At 51.1% G+C, this 23,395-nt stretch overlaps 1 protein-coding gene across 7 annotated transcripts in view; it reads left to right on the plus strand.

Moving 5' to 3' along the window:
* The window catches only part of H13 (histocompatibility 13), a 39,247-nt gene extending 23,338 nt beyond the window's left edge, over positions 1–15,909 (plus strand). For 3 of the 7 annotated variants that reach the window (XR_001780858.2, XM_017315666.2, XM_030247570.1), the window contains 5 exons: positions 1,728–1,764; positions 2,723–2,825; positions 7,424–7,509; positions 11,236–11,435; positions 11,863–12,293. Coding sequence is in view for 5 of the 7 variants with exons in the window: in XM_017315666.2 (XP_017171155.1) it covers positions 1,728–1,764; positions 2,723–2,825; positions 7,424–7,509; positions 11,236–11,386 (377 nt within the window). In the remaining 2 variants the exon portion in view is untranslated. Of the gene's footprint in view, positions 1–1,727; positions 1,765–2,722; positions 2,826–7,423; positions 7,510–11,235; positions 11,436–11,862 lie in introns of all 7 variants that reach the window. The other 4 variants (XM_006498783.4, NM_001159551.1, XR_374416.2 and 1 more) reach the window with 4 other exon arrangements.
* Positions 15,910–23,395: the final 7,486 nt, after the last annotated feature.

Genomic DNA, 23,395 nt, shown 5'->3' on the forward strand with positions numbered 1-23,395 from the left:
CACACACACACACACACACACGTGCAGGCAGAACAACAGTACACATGGAATTTTTTTTTTTTTAAAGATTAATTCTAGGCCTCCTGGCAGTGGGTAGAGACGGTGGTGGTGGTGGTGGTGGCAGTGGCGGCGGTGGCCAGGGGCAGAACAGACTGTGGTCCTGTGTTCATCCTAGCTTGATGCCTGGCTTGGTGGGCAGAGCTGTTTTTAAAGAAAATGATGGAATCCCACCCCTAAACCAATGCCTTACAGCAGTGCTTCCCAACGGTTACTTCGGCTCCTCGTCCTAATACTATTTTCATTGCTATTTTTCATCACTGTAATGTTGCTGCTGTTATGGATTGTAAATATCCGTATTTTCCAATGGTCTTAGATGACCCCTTTGAAAGGGTTATTGGACACCAAAGGGATTGTGACCAATAAGTTGAGAAGCACTGCCTTACAGTCGCCCAGTGTCTAGCTTCCCCAGTCTTCTTGGTGTGTGTGGCTCTGGGCTTTAGGAGTATATACATCCTCTCCATATTAATCACTCCAGGATCTGTACATGTCTCCGAACCTTCTAGCAGTCACTCAGTCCTGAGAGCAGCATGTTGAAATCCCCTCAGCTGCCAGGTTAGCAGAGCCCCTGCCCCTGCTTCAGTTGGAAAGCTGTTACAGGTGTCGGTCACCAGGGGGCGCTAAGCCCCAAACACTGTAGAAAAGGCAACTCTAGGCCGCTTTCTCCACCCGTCTCTCCTCTCCGACTCGGTTTCCTTCTTTAAATTAATGACTTGAGGTGGGGCCCTTAATTCCGTGATAGAGAGAGCCCTTGCCTGGCATGTATAATTGCGGGCCTGAGTTCCAAAGGCAGCATTGTAAAAATATCTACTGGTCATGCTTGCTAGTTGTTGATGCTTTTGATGGACACAGAACGTTTCAGCTCTTGAGAGGTTGCCCTCAGCTAAGTGAGACTCAGTCTCTGTCCTGTGTTTGCCCGAAAGGCCGCTGAGGAGGGAGGTCCATGAAGGATATGGTGTGTGCGCACACGGAGGTTGGACTGGCTAGCTGTGTCTCGGGGACTCTGGAGGCTGGGGCACCTGGCCTTGGTTTTGAAGTGTGGCTCGGGTGCTAAGGGACACAGTTAGCATTCCTGGGCTCCTGTGGTACTTTCCAGTGATGGCTTCCAGCTCCAGCCCTCCACCTCCTGCCCGGCAGCAGCCACAGGGCTCTTTCTGGACCGGTTTAGGCGCTTCTCCTCCCAGAATGCTCCCCGCATATCATGTTCCTTACTCGGAATGTAGACCCACCCGGGCCTGCTGCGTGACCATTCTATGCCATGTCTCCCTCCTCCACGTGCAGCCATACTAGTTCCTCAGAACATGTTTTCCACTCTCCCTGGCCTGTGTAACTTTAAAGAAGCCCTCTTCAGGCTAGGCCCCACCACAGTCCACCTTTTCCGACACAAGAAGTCTGTCTTTCAGTTAGAACAGGCATAAATTTGGTATCCTGTTGGAATTTGTCACACCTGGTGTCATTCTCCCACTGTCCTGTCCCCTTGGCTGGGCTCTAGGAGCTGTGGCTTCACTTGACTTACACTGTCCCTGGTCAGTGGGACACTCAGTGGAAGGCCCATTGTGATACTACAGTGCTGAGGTGGGGGACCAGGCCCGTCCATCAGTCGGGTACCCCACTGCATGTCTCCACCCCAACTCCAACTCGGCCTTCTAACTGTGCCCTTTTCCCTTCAGGGATCTTCATTGCCTTACTGCTTCGTTTTGACATCAGGTAAGCCAGGGGAGGGCCTGACCTGACCTGACCTGACCTGACCTGACCTGGGGTTCTCCTAGCATTCTCCAGCTTTCAGGAGCCCAGGGAAGGTACCTCCACCCACATATAACCAGACAGATTCTCATTCCACCTGCATTCTGAAGTTTGAAGCCCAACCCCAGCAAACCCCCGACGCTGCTGACCAAAAAAAAAAAAAGAAAAAAAAAAAAAGAAAATTCCTTTTATCTGAGATTGGTATTTGTAGCTCTGTGCCCTTGGCGGCCAGTCTGACCTTGTAAACCTCAATCTCATATCCATGGTGGTAAACAAGAGTTCCCTCTCGGGTCTGCTGTGCCAAGTCGGGCAGAGCACTGAGCACAGGCTGACCTCAGTGGTAGGGAAAGCCAGCTGCAGCCCGTCTTTGTCAGGCTGGACTTGAGCCACTGCATTCAGGTCTAGCTGTTCCCTGAGGTCTCCCTCCTCGGGCTCTTTTCAGACTGTCGCAGAAGCTAAGCATAAGGCTGGCCTGGAGCTCAGAGCATGCACAGGACCCAGCTCAGGCCCTTGCAGACTCCCTGAGCCTCGCCTCAAACTTACATTCTGTGGCTATAACCTAGAGCCACCTTTTTTCCCCCAAGAGATTTTTGTGCTGGCTAAAACTCTTAGAGCCTGCCAGGCTATACAGAGAAACCCTGGCTCGAAAAACAAACAAACAAACAATAAAAACCTCTTAGAGCCATTTCTAGATTTTTACATTTGGTATTTATAAATGGCCTATGGCTTTCCCGTCTTTTTGCAAAGGTATAAACCAAGCATGGAAGAAGGGTAACTTATCTAAAGAGACATAGCTCAGGGAAGGCCAAGGTGCACAGCTGTCCAGGCGCCTGGCAGAGACTCTCCCCACACACATATGCAGCTTCAGTCTTTGCAGAAAGGATGTTACTCGTCTAACCTCTTCCTTCCGCCTTCCCTGCAGCTTGAAGAAGAACACGCACACCTACTTCTACACCAGCTTCGCCGCCTACATCTTCGGCCTGGGTCTCACCATCTTCATCATGCACATCTTCAAGCACGCCCAGGTGAGCAGCGCGTCCTCGAGGTCCAGAGCGCTTTCCTGACAGTGCAGAACTTAGAGACCAGAGGTTAGCACCCTGCGGTGGTGGCAGCAAAGACAATCCCGGTTTTTATTTATTGTCTTTGACTTGTGCCGGTGTGGCAGCTGCTGCCACAAGCACTGTCTTCATCAGGAAAGCAGACATCTTGTCAGAGCTCTCTACCTGGTTTCTGCCTGTATGTGGCCCCTAAGCAGACAGTGTGTCACATGGCCATTCTAGGTTTGGGGGAAGAGACTGGAGAAGAGATGATGGCTTCCCAGGCAGGCTAACATAAGTGAACAGAGAGCAGGACTGGGTGACCCAGGTGCCTCCTCCCACCAAGGTAGGCAGCAGAGACTGAGCCACCACAGTGAACAGCGTGGGGTCTTAGAGGTCTGGAGAGAGGAAGCCATTAGGGGCTGAGCAGGGGGATTGCTTCCCCTCTTGTCTGACGGGCACAGTGCACTTGCCAGGCTCTGTAACCTGAGAGAGCTCATGAGGAAGCCTGAGCCGAGGTGCCACCCAGCGAGTGGGTCCTAGAGCCGGGACTCGGCCTGGGACAGTATAAAAACCAGGCCTGGGCTGCAGGAACAGCATGAGGGCTGGAGGCTGAGGGCGTGCCGGTGTCGGTGGGAATCCAGACTCGTCTAGGGGAGGCAGGCCAGGTCACAGCAGCTCCAGGCTCTGATTTCCTTAGTCGTTAGTGAAAGCAGAAAGGGGAGTGGCTTAAGGATGGAACAGACTATACCTAGATACCCCATGCCCAGCACAGCCTTGCCTTCTGTGAGGTCAGTTGCCCACACCCAAAAATATTGAATGGAAAACTCCGGTTTTAAATGCCATGCATTCTGAATACCAAGATCATGCTTACTGTCCACATGAAGCCTTCCTTGATCCAGCGCATCACACTGCGTACTGCTAACCATTACAGACTCTCACGGCTCTCACAACGTGCCGTGCTATACAGTTTTGAGGTGCCCTGAGGATAAGGAGGAGGCTGTGTATTGCTGCTCTTCACTCCTCCCTTCCCCAAAGCTCCATCTCACGGGAGCTGCCTCTGCAGTCATCACAAGAGCAGATTCCTGAGCACTGGGCCTGGCCTTAAACCTTCCACCAAGCTCCGAGGGTGTGGCTCGTAAGCAGGGAAACCCAAAGCGTTCGCAGAGCCTTCTCACTCATTCATTTCTGTTTGGTTCAGCTTCTGCTGTGCCCGTGGAGCATGGCATGTGCTTGGTGAGAGGATTACAAAGTGCCAGATCCAGGAATAAGCTTAGAGGCCTTTTCAAGGCCTGTACTACCGCTCTCAACCCTCCGCTGGAGTAGGCCGGTAGACATTCCCCCTGCGGCCACCAGGTGGCGGGCTTGCCTTCTACCCTGGAGAGAAGAGATTCTTGCTCTCATGCCGGGTACAGGGAGGGCCCCGAGGCCTACAAGGACAGACTTAGCCAGGTAATCGAGCTAGCCAGGCTATGCCCAGGCCTGGGCACCTGGTCTTGATTCATCTAGATGGCTATATCCCTGAAAGAAGGGATCCAGGACGTAGGTAGAGCCTAATAAAAGGGTCTACTTCTCCGAGACATGAGCAGGCCCTGTGCCAGCATTGCTCTAGGTAGACATCCCCTGTGTGGCCTTCAGTTCACTTAGCCTTTTAGGAAACCTTCCTAGCTGGGCATGGTGGTACATGCCTATGACCCCAGCATTTGGGAGGTGAAAAAGGAGGTGCAGAAGTTCAAAGTCAGCCTCAGCTACATAGCTAACTCCAGTGAGCCTGGGTTACACATATAAGACGCTGCCTCAGAACACCCTGGCCACGCTGGGCGGTGCTGGCACACGCCTTTAATCCCAGCACTCAGGAGGCAGAGGCAGGTGGATTTCTGAGTTTGAGGCCAGCCTGGTCTACAGAGTTGAGTTCCAAGACAGCCAGGGCTACACAGAGAAACCCTGTCTTGAAAAAACAAAAAAAGAAAGAAAGAAAGGAAAAGAAAGCAAGCCCTGGCCCCTGCCTTACTGCCCTGAATAGTGCATCAATCTATCTCTTTCACACTCTCATTGAAGAGTTTCCCGGGTACCTTAAGAAGAAAGAAAAGAAAGCAGGGCTTGTACCCTCTGACAATAGCAAACTTGCTCTTTCTTAAAGAAACCTTCCCATGAGCCTGAGGCCAACAGCTCTCTGGTAAGAGGGCCACTGGGAAAGAATAAAGTCCACACATACTCCCCCCAAAAGTCCGACATTCCACATTGCCCAAGACCATCTTAGGCAAGAACATGCATGGGCTACAGAGCAGGACCCTGGCTGTCACTCCTGACTGGTCCTTCCGTCCCCATCCCCACATTACCAGTCTGTTCATGTGTTTGTTCTCCGTTTATTGTACTGTGTGAAAGAGTGTTGGGTTGTATACATGAGTATAGATGCCTGCAGTAGTCAGCAAAGGATGTCGGATTCCCTGGAGCTGGGGTTACAGGCAGTTGTGAGCCTACAGAACCAACCTTGGGTTTTCTACAAGAGCAGTGTGCTTTCTTCACCGCTGAGCCATCCCTCAAGCCCCCACGAATTAAATTTGCTGTTAGAGTTTGACCTTCCATCCCTGCTTGTATTCATGTTATTTTTCCTCCTATTTATAGGGGCCTGTGTGATTTGGTTGGGTTTGGTTGAGTCTGACTGGTGGTGGTTTGAGGCAGGGTCTCATTGTGTTTCCCTGGCTGGCCTAGAACCCACTGTGTGAGAGCACCCTATCATTCATGAGGTCTGCCTGCCTCTGCTTCTCAAAGGCTTGGTTAAAGATGCGCATCACCACACCCAGCCTGGTTTTGACTGTTTGTTCTGTTGGTTCATTGGCTGTTTTTTGTTTTGTTTTGAGGCAAGTTCTCCCTGCATAGCTGGGCTAGCCTCAGACTCCCAGTAATCCCCTTGCCTCGGTCTCCTTAGCGCTAGAGTTACCAGTGTGCACCACAGTGCCCAGCTTCTTCCTCCTTACAGGATATTTTATTCTTTCTCTAGCTGCCCCACCCACCCCACCTGTGGCAGTGCTGGGAATCGACCCCAGCATTGCTTGGATGTTATGTGAGACGTCTACCACTGAGCTCGACCCCTGCCCTTTTTTCTAGTTTTGTGACCTGAAAGTTTAAACCATTTCACATGCCTTGTTTCTCGTGAGTTTGCTTAGGCCTTAGAGGACCTCTAGCTGCTTCTCAGCTTGGGTCATGGACCTCAAAAAACCTACAAGGAGCCAGTGCCCGTGAGAGGAGCCCAGGTCACACCCCCAACTTGGCTCATACACCCTCCGTGACCTTGGGCAGGTCTGTCCCCTGCTCTGATCCTCAGGAGCGCTGACTTTAGGCCTCAGGCCTGAAGAGTTAGGCTATTACTAGATTCTCTATAATAAAGTAACGTGGCTCACCATCCACCCAGACCAGGGCCAAAAAACAATGGTCCCCAAGCTCATCCTTGAGTGCAGGGAGAGACCTGCTGCTGGTGGGTCACAGCATCACAGGCTGGCTTCATACTGAGGTCGATGCCTCTTTACTCTCAGGCCATTTATCTCCGAGATAAATTATCTCTTAACTCGTGAGCAAGGAGAAGCCACGAGTACACTTTGTGCCGCCGCCCCCACCCCCACCCCCACCCTCTGCTAAATGCCAGACAGAGACTGAACAGGGAAGAGGTCACTTACTCCCTCCAAGTCCACAACCCAGCAGGGAACAGAGACTCACACCGCCTAGAATGATCACTAACACGCAGCAAGGGACCTGAAGCCTCGCAAGTGGAGGCTTCTCCACAGAGACAAGGTTTGAGGGGGGAGGCAGAGTAGCCTAGGCAGCTGAGACCGCACATGCCAAGGTACTGGAGCTGCGGCCAAAGTAGGTCAGATGAGATAGGAAGAGATGACAAGAGTCACATCTCATGGGGCCACTAGGAGCACTGGGGAGTCTGGAGTATCCAGCAGCGGTGTTGTGGTGTGATGTCCACCTTTCAGAGGTAATAGGCGAGGAATGACTTCAGGGTCTAGGGTGTGTTGTGTTCTGTTCCCCAGGACATTAGACCTTCTCTGCCCAAAGAGGATGGTCACCACCATGAAGGCGAGCTAGAAGCACCAGGGAAAGCCTCGTGCCCTGACTGCCTTCCTTTTCTCCCAGCCCAGCTTTCCCAGGAGTCTTAGCACAGACTTGGAGTAGGGGGAGGGGAGGGCAGAGCACGTACGTGTGATATGTCTGTCCCTCAACACTGACTGCAGCCACGGGGAGCTACTGTCATTGTTGTCACCATGTCACCTGTCTCCCAGGTGCAAGGCTCTGCCCCAGCCTAGGCTTGCAGGCTTCTAGGAAGAAAGTCAGCCTGCGAAGTAGCAGCGCTGAGCTAGTCCCTGATTCAGACACTACCAGTCAGCCTTGGAGCCACGCGTGCTTTTCCTCCCGGGGAGGAGGGGCCCTGGTCTCTGACTCTAGCCCTGTTTCTAGGCTCTGCCATTGGCTCGCTCTGAAACTCTGGGTCTGAGCTATCCCTCAGTTAACTCCAGAAGAGAGTCAGGGTGCTGGGTGTGGTCCTGAGTCAGTGCCTTCCCTCACTAGCCTCTGTCTTCTCCTAGCCGGCTCTCCTGTACCTGGTCCCTGCCTGCATCGGCTTTCCTGTCCTGGTGGCACTAGCCAAGGGAGAAGTGGCCGAGATGTTCAGGTAAGGCGGGATGGAGCAGACGCTAGGCCAGCCCTCGCACACCTGCCCTGCCCGCAGCCTGCCAGATCCCAGGAGCATCGGCTCCAAGGGCGTGTTCCCAGCACCTGTGCCTCTCTGCTGGTGATTGGTGCCTGGCCTGTGATTACCAGTGGGACTTTCCCTAGGAGTCAGGGAGGTCTGGCCTAGGACGGCCTGCATGCCTACTGTGTGTTAAAGGAATGACTGGGGAGGTTCTGTCCAGGCTGCCCACTCTCCAGGGCCTTGGATCACAGACTAGCTCTGTCACCAGGTGACTTGAGGCATGTCTTCCCCCATCCCTCATCATCAGTTTGCATGTACTAGGACAAGGATGTACCCTTAACAAGAAGGTATATGTCCATCTCTGTTCAGCTGCCTCTATAGCCATTCTTCTCTCATACGCCCTCCCTCTTCCCCGTGGCCACTACCACATTTGCCGCACCTTGTGCACAGCCCCACCCCTACCCCCAGGGCCTGCATGACTCCCAGCAGGTGTCTGCTCCCAGGCACCACCAACCCCCGCCTGCTAGAGACCTAGAAATAGCTGCCAGCTACTATTAAAGCTGCCCACTCGGGGGCCTTCACCCAACTCCGGGCTTGGCCTCCAGTTGTCCCCCAAATGCCTGCCAGGGCCTCCTGTGCACCTGGCTGCCTCAGAGCGACAGATGACTCACCCCTTCCCCATGCCTGCCCTGCCTGGAATCCCCAGCTCCCGGCTGGGCCTGCCGGTTGGAAGCCCTCCCACCCCCATCTTCTGGCAAGGCACTTGATGCTTGAGGTCAGCGCTTCCCATCCCATCTCGCTCTGTACATCCATGCTCAGAGAGATTTCCAAACCAGTCTCCTGTATCCCCGTAGCGTAAGCTCTGAGCACCCAGCCAGGGCAGAAGGTGCCTCCTTCCCCGTCTGAGGTCTGGTTTCCCTAAATGGTCTTCTGTGTAAGCCCCACCCTACCCAGAAGGTCCTTAGGGAGAAGCAAGAAAGCAGGCAGCCCTCTCTTCTGCCCTCTATCCCTTTCTCAACCTGATCATTTGCTTTTTTTTCTTTCTCTGCCACTCCCTTTTGAAAAACTCATTTGATGATTCAGTCTTGAATGGGTTACACATTTATACGGATGCTGCGGTTGGAGAGATGACTCCACGGTTAGAGTACTTGCTCTTCTCTCAGAGGACTCTAATGTGGTTCCCAGCACCCACACTGGGCAGCTCGCAACCAGTCCTCCAAGGGATCTGAAACCTGTATTCAGTGAGAGAGCAAACACGCATACGCGCGCACACACACACACACACACACACACACACATACACAAGCAGGCACGCACACAGGCATCAAGTCCCGTAAGTCGTCCTCTGAGCTCACAAGCACCATGGCACACATGAATAAATATGTATCTAAGTCACTGTTGGGTTGCTGTGAAGAGAAACACCATGACCAAGGCACTCTTATGGAAGAGAGCATTTAATTACGGGGCTTGCTTACTTTCAGAGGCTTAGGCCATTAGCGTTGTGTCAGGGAGCAGAGTGGATTCAGGGTGCTGGAGCAGGAACTGAGAGCGCCGAGAGCAGGACACTGGGCTGCCATGGACTTTTGAAACCTCATGGCCCACTCCTCCAGCAAGGTCACACTCCTTCCTAATTCTTTTCAAATAGTGCCACTCACTGATGACTAAGCATTCAGATATGAGCATATGGGTGCCGTTCTTTCTCACACCACCACAGTCTTGTAAGGCAGACTAGGGAGAGCGCTCAGTCGCTAATGTGCTTGCTTCACATGAGTGAAGACCTGTGCTTGGATGCTCAGCACCCAGCTGGCCAAGTGGGCATAAAAATGAATTTCCTCTTTAATACTCAGATCTGAGCCTGTCTTTGCCTTGGGCTACTTCATGCCTTAGCCCTGTACTAAGGCAGAAGGACCATTGATTTCAAGACCAGCCACCTCTAAGGGCATGCACCATCATGGGAGGATTAAGGTCAGGCTCCAGGCCAGCAGCCTGAGTTTCGGAGTAAAACCTTGTTTCAGCTAAGTGTCTTTAGCCCCAGCTGCTGGGAAGGCTGAGACGGGAGGGTCTCTACTGTAACTCACACTATGCTAATCAGGCATTGATAGGGTGACCTCCTGGGAACAGGGACCACCAGGTTACCAAAGAAGGGGCCCAAGTGAGCCAGCCCAAGTCAGAAATGGAGCAAGTCAAACCTTGTTTCAAAAAAACAAAACAAAACAGTGGCATATGACCTTAATCCCACCGTGGCGGGGCACGCACTTAATCCTAGCATTTGGAAGACCGAGGCAGGTGTGTCTATGTGAGTTCTAGCCCAGCCAAGGCTACATAGTAAGATCCTGTCTCTAGATTAGTAAAGAAAAGTTTAAAAGTTCAAAAAAAAATTTTTTTTAAGAACGCTGTGGAGATGGCTCAGCAGTCAGGTGTGCCTGTGCTTCCAGAGGACCTGGCTTTAGTTCCTAGCGCTTACAGGCCAGCTCACAACCTTCTGTAAACTCCAGGTCCAGGGATCCAACACACTCTCGTACTTCTGCAGCCACCAGGTGCGCATGCATGAATGCAGGCAAAGCACTCACATACCAGAGAATTAAAACATGTTTTTTAAAAAATGGGTAAGCGAAATGACTCACAAGGTAACAATTCTTGCTGCCAAGTGTGAGAACCTAAGTTTAAAGATTTATTTTTTTATTTTATCTATGTTAATTATTTAATTTATTTACATACACTGTCGCTGTCTTCAGACACACCAGAAGAGAGCATTGGATCCCATTATAGATGGTTGTGAGCCACCATATCGCTGCTGGGAGTTGAACTCAGGACCTCTGGAAGAGCAGTCAGTGCTCTTAACCGCTGAGCCATCTCTCCAGCCCAAGGACCTGAGTTTAATCCCCAGAATCCACATGGTAGAAGGGAAGCAGCAACTCCCATAAGTTGTCCTCCTACCTTTCCACAAGCACCGTGGTACACACAAATCAACTCGTTAAAAACAAACTAGGGACGTGGCTGTTATTAAAGTGCCAACTGTGCAAGCGTGAGGACCTGTGTTTGGTACCCAGCACCCAGCAGGGTAGAGTGACACACATGGGTAACCCTGGCTTTGGGTGGGGATAGACATACAGATGCTTGGAGTTCACTAGACAGCCAGTCTCGCCAGTGGGTGAGCCATGGGTTCAATAACAGACCCTGTCTCCAGACATAGGGTGTAGAGTTAGAGAGGAAGACATCATGGACCTCTGACCTCCTTACGTGGCATGCATGCATGCGCGTGCACACACACACACACAAATGCAGCTGTGAGAAGGGAGGCTACGCTCCTGTTGGGTCTGCTGGAGAGGCCAGATGTCACAGCCCTTCAGAGACACATGCACTGAGGACAACATTCTCCAGCACCTGCTCTGCTCTCTGGTGCTCTTTCCTGTGTGCGGTGTGTTAGGGGCCTCACTGAGGCTGAGCGTGTGCTGTCTTGCTGTGTTGCAGAACAGCATATGTTAGAGACGCTGGTTTGGCAGCATGCTCACTCGGCCGGCCCATTCTGCTTCTCTCTTGTGTGCACCATGCACACAGGCTGCTTTGCACGCAGCAAAGTGGAAGGACAGGCCATGGAACCAAGACAGTGGTGCTCTGTGCTCCTAGGGAAGGCTGACTCTAGCTTTCCCTGATCTCCTCCTCTGCATCTCCTTGTTCCGTCTTCTCTGTCTGTCTCTCACACAGCTACGAGTCCTCGGCCGTAATCCTGCCTCATACGCCGAGGCTCACTCACTTTCCCACAGTCTCGGGCTCCCCTGCCAGCCTGGCCGACTCCATGCAGCAGAAGCTAGCTGGCCCTCGTCGCCGGCGCCCGCAGAATCCCAGCGCCATGTAGTGCCCAGCAGGTGCCCACCTGCCCGCTTCCCCACTGTCCTGGGCCTAAGGTAGGGCAGATGTTCCAGCCTTAGTGGAAAGTGAGGGAATGTCACTGGGCTGGTGGCAGGAAGGGGCTGGTGGCAGGAAGCAGCTCTTCACAACCATCCGTACTTGCTGCCCAGAGTCTCGGTCCCACTATTCTCTTCTGCTCTCCAGCAGAAGGCATAAGAAGCTTAAAGTCGATCCACACAAGTCCAGCCCCAGCCTTTCCCATTTGCCGCTGCCCTTGCAGCCCCTTGGCAGCACAGGGCACAGGGGAAGCCAAGCAAGGTGCCCATGAGGACACACAGATGGCTGGGGCCAGGTACTGGCAGAGGCTAGGCTTGAGATGCAGTGACCCTGTCGTTCATTCCCTGGGATTGCAGGGAGAGGGGGCACAAAAGACTCTGCCCTCCCTCAGCATCCTCCAAGTATGTTCTTTTGTTTTCTGATCAGTTATGAGGAGTCCAACCCTAAAGATCCAGCAGCCGAGACTGAATCCAAAGAGGAGTCAACAGAGGCGTCGGCATCGAAGAGGCTAGAGAAGAAGGAGAAATGAGGCAGCGCTGCCTGACCCTTGAGGGCCAGATCGGACAGGCAGGGGATGACCTGTGGGCGACACAGAAGAGAAGACACCTGCAGGAGGCGACGGTGGCCCCAGGATGGGGAGCAGGCCTCTGCTGCCTGTTCCCTCTGCCCTTTCTCTGGCTTCCTCTGCTCCTCCTCATCCCTGCAGGCAAAGGAAACCCTCTGCTGCTTCCTTCCCCAGGAGCCAGGTGGGCACTGAATGTGGTTTTTAGATTTTTGTATTGTGGACTGTCTTTGCCTCATATTAAAAACTCATCCCATGGCCGCTAGGCCACCGTGCTCCAAGGGAGCTCTCAGCAGCTCTGCCTAGTGTTTCGTGCTGAACTCATCGGGGCTTTGCGAGTACCTTCGTGGGTGCCAGGCCAGAAGTGGGTTCCCATGAGCCTCCTTTCCCAGCCACTCCTGGGGGACAGTGAAGGTGGTGGGCGAGTGCTTGCTGCGCCCCGCTGGCCTTGGTATGAGATGAAGAGAGTGTCACGGGGCACCCCGCTTCAGCAAAGGGACTTGTAACTATGGACAGACGGCTCCCTGGGCTTGCTGTCCATCTGGCTGGAAATCAAAGGTCCATCTTTTCCATCCCCAGGTCTCCCAAAATACAGCTCAGGTCTTCAGAAAGCCTGCCCTGGGGAGGGAGCAGATTCCAGAGAACAGAAGAGGCCATCCAAGGTCAGGCAAGAGTTAGAGATCCCAAAGCCAAAGTCTCCCTCCCTCCTGACCTTCAAGCGAGTCCCTAAAGGGCAAGGAGAGGGCAGCTCATCCCTCGTCCACCTGCCCAGGTGGAAAAACTGAGACTGTGGAATGGCCATGACCTGTGAGCTTTCCCTGGCTAGGGTTCAGGGTTAATGACTAAAATGAACAGATTGGAAATGGTCAGAGAGCAAAGGCTGTCCAGAGCCTGGGGAATAAGAGTGGAGGGAGGTGAGTGTCCCCAGTTTCAGATGTAGACCAGGTGTGTCGATGCAAGCTTCGGATCTGTACTTCGGATGCTAAGCTGCGCGTGCTTTAGCCTCGCTCTACAGAGGAGGGAATGGGGCCGCTCACCCCCAGACAGTGACTGCAGCTCAACATACTAAGCACTGTGCTGTCCTCTTATAGGACCAAGAAGTCACTGTGGCTGCTCTGCTGGGCCACCGAGTCAGCCACCCAACTTCTCTGGGTCTAAAAGTCTGGAGAGGAAAGCCTGAAAGGCTCTCTAGGCAGGGGGTCTCTTTAGGGCCTTCTTGGATCTCTGCAGGCTTGTACTGCCTTCAGGGGGAGGCCATGTGGTCCTGGAACAAAGCCCCTCTGAGGGTGGCAGATGGGGCAGGCAGCCCAGGCACACAGTGTGGTTGGCTCAACAGCCCACAGCCCACAAAGGCCTCATTGAGTCACTGCCGACCCCCAGCAGAGGCTGAGGTGGCAGTGGCGCCGGGCGCCTGCCACCTAATGACCGTCCTGGCTGGGCCAGATGTTCCACAGACCTTGCAGCGCCGATCAGGGCCTGCCTGGCCAAGCAGCCACAGAGGCCACTCCAGTTCCAATTAACCAGCTTCAGCTGAGCAAACCACGGGCAGCAGCGGGGCCCAGCCTGGGCGGTGGGCCCGGCCCGGCCCGGCCGGCCGGCAGAGCCTCTGAGTCTAGACTCCAGATGTGAACCGCCACCGCCTGAGCCCCATGGAAAAATGGCACCAGGCCGGGCGCGCATCAGGCCTGCATACTGGGAGGCGGGATGGGTGGCTGGGCAGGGCCTCAGATGGGACTGGTGCCAGGCTCACCCTGGAGTGGGGGTGGATTCTTCGGAAGCTGCTTTCAAACAGATTTCCCCTGGTTTGTGGTGTCCTCTCTGTGCCTTGGTTTTTCCAGTAGGAGGAGGCTGTTAGGGCTTAAGACCATCCCTGCAAGAAACCCCATACTCTATACATGCTTACCGGGTTAGCATGTGGCCAGCATTGTAGAGTGTTCTAGAAGTTCTTGACTATCCCTGTGTGGAATATGCCTGCCATCCCAGCACTTGTAGAGGCAGCAAGCTGAGATAAGCCTTGTCTACATAGCAAGTTTCAGGTCAGCCAGCGCTCCAAGATAAGAATTAGCTTAAAAAATTAAAAAAAAAAAAAGCCAGATTGATCCATACTGGTTTGTGACTAATCTTGAACCCGGGAGACTTAAGACAGGATGATCAATTCAAAGTCCCCCTTGGCTACAAAGAGTTCAAAGCCAGAGCCTGCCTCTAGCCAAGTGGAGAGATTAATTGTAACAATCCTATATGGCACCTACCATCATCTTCACAGATAAGGAATGGCAAGCAGGTCTGCACTGACCTGCCGGTGTTTGACCTTAGTGCCTGGCTTATCTAAACTCATGTTCACCACTGTGCTGAATTCCTGTTTCTTGTCTTTGGGGACAGCATAGGGATTATGGGGACAGGGAGAGGATGACAATGGATGGCTTCCAGGATGAGATGGCAGTGTCCTGACATCTGATCCCTTTCTTCAGCTAAAAGAGGTGAGAGCATCCTCTCACCCAGTTGCCCTTTGGAAAGTCTTTCTGTTTCCATGCAGTGTCAGACACCAGCTAAGTTGATAAGGACCTAACAGGGAGCACAAATGGTGGCTCTCCGGAGCTGACATCCTGCAAGATGGCATTCCTCTGGGGAGACTGACGGAAATGACTGGGTGGATGTGCCAAGAGATGATGCCACAGGAGATGGGACTCCTGCCCCGGTCCTGGTGGGCAAAGCAAGGGTCTGTGCCATCCAGCTGCCCTTGCACAAAACGACAAACTCAGTGCTCCCGCCACCACCCCAGGAAAAAAAAAGCCAGGCTGGCAGGGGTCTCTGCGGCAGCCTGCGCCTCCTTCCTGTTCTCCAACTATGGACTCCCCGCGTGACTGCCGGCCACGGGAGGAGCGGCATCCTGCGGGGTGCGCCAGGAAGGGCCTTGCAAGCGGGAAGGAAAGCGCCACCTCTCTCGCCCCCGCCAAGGCCACACCTGGGCTCCGCAGGCGGTAGCGCCGGGCCAGCGCCTGGCTCCAGCGAGTCTGGGCCGCCCTCCCTACGCACTGCGGGGGCCGCCAGCTGGGCTGGTCGCTCGCGCAGCTCCGCGGCCGGAAGCTGTTCACTGGGGGGCGTGGTCCGTGTTGGTCCCACCCAGGAGGGCAGGGTCACTGTAGCCCAAGGACAAGCTTTGGAATTTCGGCTGGCTTTACAGTCTCCATTTGTGTTTTTCTTTCCTCCCAGTCCCAGGGGACCGAACCGTGCTAAGTGAGCGCTATATCACTGAGCTGTATCCCCGAAACCCTTCACTTCGATGTTCTTACCTAGAAAATGAGGGAATTGTACCCCACCCCCAACACCTGGCCCAGTGCAAAATCATGCCGGCACTGTGTGTGTTAAATGAATGCATGCGAAGGTCTAAAACCTCCCTGAGGCCTGGCGTTGTCTTGGGCAAAAAGCTCCCCGCAGATGAGGAATCCTTTGTTTCATCCCTGAGCTGCGTTTTCCTCAGTCAGTGGTGGCTGAGAAGAAACAGTCCTCGGAAAACATGGACACCTAGAATATCCTCCGTAAAAGATATGGAAGAGTCTCCAAGATGGGGCGGGGGGGGGGGGGGGGGAATGTGGTAGCATACTCCTGCAATCCTAAAACCCGAGAGTAAGGCAGGAGGATCGAGAGTAAGGCAGGAGGATCGTCTAGAGCCAGCTCCTGATGCAGATTTCAAGGCTAGTTTGGGCTACATAAGATCCTGTTGTCTCAAAACTGATATATTTGGAGGTAAAAATGCTCAAAAGAATTACACTTGGAAGATTTTGCTTTTTGGAGGGTAGGGGAGTTTGGAGGGAGTGGGTTGCTTGGGTTTGAGATTGGAACTTGCTATGTAACCCAGGCTGGCCCAGATGGAACTCTGTACAGCAGACTAGGATTACAAGAAACTTTCTCTGTGTGTAGTCTCTTCTTATTCGTGTTTTTAAAGATTTCGACCCAGGGCGGGAGAGTTGGCTCAAAAAGTCAAGAGCACTTGTTGCTTTTACAGAGGACCTGGGTTCAATTCCCAGAAACCACGCTGCAACTCACAATTATCTGTATCCCCAGTCCCAGGAAATCTGGCACCACCCACCTCTGACCACCCCAGGCACCATGCACACGCATCCATACACACATGCAGGCAAAACATTCATACACATAAAATAATAAATCTAAAAAGAGTCAAGAAATCCATGGGGTACCTACAAGCTTAGATTCAAGAAAATAGTTTGTCGAATTTCATAGTTAAGTATTTTGATCCAGAGGCCAGAGCTTGAGCTCAGTTGAGCATTGATCTAGAAGAGGGAGGCAGACCTTGGGCTCCATCCCCACCACCCAAGCCAATGGTAACAAGAACCTTAGAGGGAGAGAGGACACACACAAACACATACGAATGAAAATCTGTTAGACTCCAATTAAATACAGAAAAGTGAGGGAGGACGCTCCTCCCCTTCCCGGGCTTCGCATTACTTCCTCCAAGAGTGAGTCCTAGCCCAAAAGAGGAAAGGGTCCCAGCAGAGAGGAAGAGAAGCCAGAGGAAGCTTCGGGGATGAGACAGGAAGCAGTAAATAGCCCTTGCCCCAAGCCACACCAAGGAAGGAGCTTAGAACCCAAGGGAGAACCCTGAGTGGGAAAGCATCATCATCCTTAATGGACAGGAGGCCAGGACAGAGAGTACAGGCTGGCTAGAAATGAGAGAGACAGAGCCAGGCAGTGGCGGCGCACACCTTTGATCCCAGCACTCAGGAGGCAGAGGCAGGCAGATCTCAGTGAGTTTGAGAACAACCAGGAATGCACAAAAAGAAACCCTGATTTTGAGGGGATGGGGAAGAGAGAACACAAGTAGGCTGGAAGAGTGGACCTGGAGTCATCCAGATGTCCCTTAGCGCATCCTGACAGTTTTCTCCTGTCACATTCATGTGAATAATCCCCAGATTCTTACAGCTCACCACTCCAACCAAAAAAACAGGACCAGGAAGTGGTGGAAGGACACAGGTCTGTCCTCCCCCCCCCCCCGCCCCCGCCCCCAGGCAGCCTTAGGACTGGGTGTGGTGGTACATGCCTACAATTCCAGGCAGGGGTTCAGAAGTTGAAGGCTGCCAACCAGGCAAGACCTCAGTTGTCGGGCAAGACAGCTCAGTAGGTAAGGGCACCTGCTTCCTAGCGTGATGACCTGGGGCCCCCCAAGTGGTAGAAGAGAACCAACTCCTGACAGTTGTCCTCTGACTCCTTCACATGTGCTGGAGCATGCGTTCATCCCTACACACAAAAGCACAAAATGTAGATGTTAAAAGGCTAGGCTATGATGAACTGTAAAGAGAGAGAGAGAGGTCCAGCAAGATGACTCCTCGGTGGATAAAAAGCACTTGCTAGCACACCTTAAAACCAGAGTTTGGACCTCAACCTACATGGGTGGGAGGAGAGAACTGATTCTCGTAATGCGTCTCCAGCTTCCTTGTGCACCATGGCATGCACACCTACTGCACTAAATTAATGTAATTTAAAATGTCTTATTTCAAAAAAAAAGACGAGGAGAAAGGGGGAAAGAAGAGCCGGCCTTGCAGGGGGTGGATGAGAAAGTTCTGCGCCTTGAATCTCTATCTCTAGGACACATGTTAAGTCACAGAAACACAGTGCAAAATACAGGGAGTCCATCCTGAGGGCAGGGTCTCCTCCACCCAGGGGCCTGTCTTTGCTCTCACAGTAAAAGTTCTCCAGCTGGCTGCCCACAACTAAGGAGCCTGCTTCCCTTCAGCCGGACTTGCAAGCCCAGGGCGCAGAGGAGTTTCAGGTCAGCTCTTTACTTCTGTCCTCTCACCTTAAGACAAAGGCTGGGCACCACAGCTCGGTGGAACACCACCAGCTTAGCAAGCAGCAAGCAAAGCCAGGGGTTGACCCTCCCTCCACACTGCAAAAGAAAGCAAAAGTTCCAAGCCTCAAGATCTCTGGGGTCTGAATGGGTCCCAGAAAGAATCATATCCCCTGCAGGGTTGAGATGAAGGAGTCTAGGGATGAGCTGGGAGTTGGGGACTTAGCTCAGTGGTAGAGCGCTTGCATAGCGAGCACAAAGCCCAGGGTTCGGTCCTCAGCTCTGGGATGAAAAAATATATATCAAAAGACCAAAAAAAAAGAAAAAAAAAAAACAAGGCAACTGGAATGAGCACAGGGTACAGAAGAGCTGAGTGGAGCAAGCTGTATTATTTATCCACTCACCATGGGGTTCTAGGAGCCAAGGGCCTGGAACCCCTTTTGCCTGTACAGTTTCTCCTGAATTGTACATGTTTGGGTGTGTACAGAGCACATGTCTTAGGATTTTTATCACCGTGATGGAACACCACCACAACCGGAAGTGACTTGAGGAGGGTTTATTTGGCTTACACATCCTGAGTCAGTCCATTGAGGAAAGCCAAGGCAGAAACTCAAACGAGGCAGGATCCTGGAGGCAGGAGCTAATGCAGAAACCATGGAGGAGTGTTGCTTACTGTCCTGTTCCTCGTGGCTTGCTTAACCTACTTACTTATAGAACTTAGGACCACCAGCCCTGGGACGGCCCCACTCACAATGGACTGAGTCCTCTCCCAAGTAGCACTAAGAAAATGTCCTACAGGCTTGCCTACAGCCCTATCTTGGGGACAGCATTTTTTCTCAGTTGAGGTTCCCTCATCTCAGATGACTGTAGCTTGTGTCAAGTTGACATAAAATCCAGAGCAAGACAGCACATGTACACACAAAGACTTCCGTGTGTGAGCCTGAATATACCTCCATGCACGGCTCCATCTCGAAAGCAGCATTATGAACTGGGTACCACAGACATGAACCTTATACGTAAGAAATATACCACAGTAGTTGCCATTCCTGTTTACAGTGTGCTGACAGCATTCCAGGTTTTGGAGTGTTTCATATCCTTAAGCCTCACATCAGCCCCATCCCATAGGGTGAGTTTCCATTGTACAGATGGGGAAGGAAAGGTACAGACGGGAATGGATCTGCCCAAGGCCAAATACCCAAGAACCTTCCCAAGGTCTCACTTGGAGGACATGGTCTGTGTCCAGCCTGGCTGGTCCAGTACCCTTCTTATTTTTCATGTCACTCAATTCCAGTTTGTTAAAAACTTGCCAGGCAGCTGGGTGGTGGTGGCTCACGCCTTTAATCCCAGAATTTGGAAGATAGAGGCAGGCAGATCTCTGAGTTCAAGGCCAGCCTGGTCTATAGAATGAGTTCCAGGACAGACAGGGATACACAGAGAAACCCTATCTCAGAAAACAAAAAGGGAAAAAAAAAAGGACTTTTACTGGAACTAGGAGCGTGGCTTAATGATAAAGTATAAGACCCTGTTAGTAGTGTTTGTTTTTGTTATTATCGTTTGGTTTTTGTACCAGTTCTTTGGGAATGCCACACAATACGTTTTTATCATATCCACCCCTTGCCCTACTTCTGGACCCACCAAACTTCGGATCCTTCTTCTCCTTTAGCTCATCCGATTTATGTTGCTCATATAATCTTAGAGGTGTGGCCTTCCCTGGAATGTGATGCCCCTACCAGGGACCACACTTAAGGAAAACCGACTCTCCCTCCCAGCAACTTATCAGTGGTCAATACCTTCCCAGCTAAGGGTGGGGCTTGATGCCACCTCCCCTCCTATACTGAGCTTTTTGTCTAGGGTGAGTCTATACAGGAGTTGTGCTTGCTGTCACAACCACTGTGAGTTCATATGTGCAACTGCCCTGCTGTGTCTAGGAAACACCATTGCCTTTGCTCTTACAGTATTCTACCATCTCTTAAACAATGATCCCTGAGCCTTGTGATAAAGATGTTCTACTTAGGGCTGAGCATTCTGTAGTCTCTTATTCTCTGTACCTTGACCACTTGTGTTAACTGCCATCTGCTGTGAATAGAAACTTCTCAGATGAGGGTTGAGAAATACACTAACCTATGTGTAGAACAATAGGTCATTAGGAGTCAATATTGTGTCTAATTAGCAGAGGAGTAGTAGCTATGACCTAGCTAGCCACAGGTTTTTTTTTAAAATATATGTATATGTGTATATATATGTGTGTGTGTGTGTGTGTGTGTGTGTGTGTGTATATGTACATATGTATGTATGTATATGTGTATATATATAATATTGTATGTGTATATAGAGAGTGTATATAAATATACATATATAATATATAATACTGTATTATATACTACATAACAGCATAATATATATAACACATAACAGCATAATATATATAACACACGTGTATATATATATAAACAGGATATGTGTGTATATATATGCATACACACACACACACACACACACATATATATATATGTATGTATGTATGTATGTATGTATGTATGTATGTATGTATCTCACTAGAGCCTGATAATGGTGGTGTTAAGTATGGGTTCACCTTGTAGATTGGTAGGTACTTGAATCTAATCAGAAAATGATTGGTTATTCCCATGATGTATGAGGCAGTATTGAGTCATTGGGCAGGATTCACAGCTGGATAAGACCAGTGATTACTTTTCTCCTTTGGTAACATGGACGGCACCTTCCAGAATTATGAAACTAGCCAGTAGGGATGATGCTTCCAGGTCAGTACCAACTTGATGTCTCCACATTCTATGACTCAAGTATGTAGTGTCTTCAGCAATGGGTGTCTTGGGTAGGGTTTCTATTGCTGTGAAGAGACACCATGACCACGGCAACACTTATAAAGAACAACATTTGATTGGATCTAGCTTATAGCTCAGAGGTCAGGGTAGAAAGACTGATGGCATGCAGGCAGATTTGGTGCTGGAGAGGTAGCTGAGAGTTGTACATCGGGATCCATAGGCAGCAGAAGGAGACTGTATGCCACAGTGGGTGTAACTTGAGCATATGGGACATCAGAGCCTGCTGCCACAGTGACACACTCCCTCCAACAAGGCCACAACTACTCCAAAAAAGCCACACCTCCTAATAATGCCACTTCCTATGGTCCAAGCATTCAAACCCATGAATCTATGAGTGCATTCCTATTCAAACCACCACAATGGGTGGCTTACTGTCAAGTCACCTAATGTCATAGCACTAAGTCACTTAATGTCATAGCATTGGCAATAGTCTGTAACTGAGTGTCTGTGAGACATCATTAGCCGACAACTTCAAGAGAGGTAACCCATTCCTGGCACTGAGCTTTTAAATTTGACAACCTGTAATGTCTATAGGGGCATTGCTGTCTCATCATAGGCTAACTCCATTTTAATTCTGTGTGTATGTTTAAGGAGTATCTATGGTAGGTTTCTATAGAGAAGGTGGATTAGATGAGCTAATACAGAGAGGAATAAATAACACTAAAGAGCTCTTTTTAAAGTGATATTGCTAGCCAGGCAATACATACCTTTAATCCCAGCACTTGGGAGACAGAAGCAGGTAGATCTCTGTGAGTTTGAGGCCAGCCTGGTCAGTTTACAAAGCAAGTTCCAGGACAGCCAACTCTACACAGAGAAACCTATCTCAAAAAAAAAAAGTTATATTGCTTTGCTTGTTTGTTTGTTTGTTTGTTTGTTTAAGACACAGCCTTTCGGGCTGGTGAGATGGCTCAGTGGGTAAGAGCACCCGACTGCTCTTCCAAAGGTCCAGAGTTGAAATCCCAGCAACCACATGGTGGCTCACAACCATCCATAACAAAAAAGACACAGCCTTTCTACATAACCCTGGCTGTCCTGGAACTCATTGTGTCCAGGCTTATTGACCACCAGACTTCCTTCAAACTCACAGAGATCCGTCTGCCTCTGCCTCCCAAGTGCTGGGATTAAAGGCGTGTGCTACCAAACTTGGCTGCCACTTACATATTTCTAGCCCAAATCTGGTCCACAGTGCGCATTGTTTTGATACCTCCCCTTATCCATTCGTTTCTGGCATCTTATCTAATACCAGCTAGGACCCAACCTCTGTCATTTTGAGGCAGTACTGGTGATATAAAAGGCTCTCTTCATGTGAAGGCCAAACCCTGCCTTAGGAGCGAGACTCTAAGTAGGTCCTCCTCCTTTCTGGGTCCTCAGTCCTTTGCCACCGAGGTGGCCATGGAGAGGGAAGGAGCACTGAGCAGTGGTGGACATCTCTTTGCCTGTAACAATTGCACTTGGGAGGTAGAGGCAAGAAGGCCAGGGGTTCAAGTCCTCTTCAGCCTCAACTCTAGTTCTAGTTTCAGTCTAGCCTGGGCTACTCGAAAGCATGTAACGATAATGGGGTGGGGGCATGGGGTGGCTGAGCATAGTCTCCATGTCTGTGATCCAAACACCCAGGAGGTGGATGCTTCATCATCAAAGCTGTCTAGGCCAGCCTTAGCTACAGGAGACTTTGTCTCAATAAATAAACAAACAAACAACAAACAGCACTCAGGAGGCAGAGGCAGGTGGATCTCTGAGTTCGAGGCCAGCCTGGTCTACACAGTGAGTTCCAGGACAGCCAAGGCTACACAGACCCTGTCTCAAAGAATGAAAAGAAAGAGAAAGGAAGAAGAAGAAAAAAAGAAAGACAAATTTATAATAAGTTTATCTTTAAAATATTTTTTTCTTGAAACCCTTCCCCACCACCACCAATTTTTTTTTCTAAACATATTTTCTGCTTTGTCTGTGTGTTTGTATCTACCCCATGTGCATGCCTGCCGCCCACAGAGGCCCTTGGACCTAAAGTTACAGAAAGTTGTGAACTGTGAGTGCTGGGACTCGAACCTGGGCTCCCTGGGAAGCAGCCAGTGCTTATTCCTTCACCTGTCCTTCATCCTGTCTTCGGAACCTTAACCAGCCTTACTGTATTGTCTGCTGAACTGACTCAATCCTAGGGCATCAGGCAAAGCCAGCATCTACCAGCGCTTCACCATGGAGCTACACCAGCCTTGAGTTGACGTTGGCTTTTTCTCCCCCTAGACAGGGTCTTGCTGGCCACAGTTGTCTTTGAACCTCCTAGCTAGTGAGAGATGACCGTACCTATCTGTCTGTCTGTCTGTCTTTCTTCCTTTCTTTCTTTCTTTTTTTTTTTTTTTTTTTGACAGGGCTTCACTATCTAGCCTTGCCTAGCCTCGACTCAGAAGAGATCTGCCTACCTCTGCCTCCTGAGTGCTGGGTTTAAGGTATGGACTACCACACCTGGCCAGCCTTGTACTTCAGATCCTAGCTGGCTTTATGTGTGATTCTGTAATCAGACAGCACCTGTTCTATAAACAGAATGATCATTCAGACTGTGTGTAGTGGCGCAAAACCTCTCATTCTAGACTTGGAAGGCAGAGACAGGAGGATAACTTCAAATGTAAGGCCAGCCTGGTCTGTATAGCAAACTCCAGGCCAGCTAGAGAGAAACACAGGGAGATTCTATCGCACAAAAAATACAAAGGAATGGGGTAGGGGGGTGTCAGGGGGGTAAGC

This window comes from Mus musculus, chromosome 2 (genome assembly GCF_000001635.26).
Source record: "Mus musculus strain C57BL/6J chromosome 2, GRCm38.p6 C57BL/6J".
NCBI lineage: Eukaryota > Metazoa > Chordata > Mammalia > Rodentia > Muridae > Mus > Mus musculus.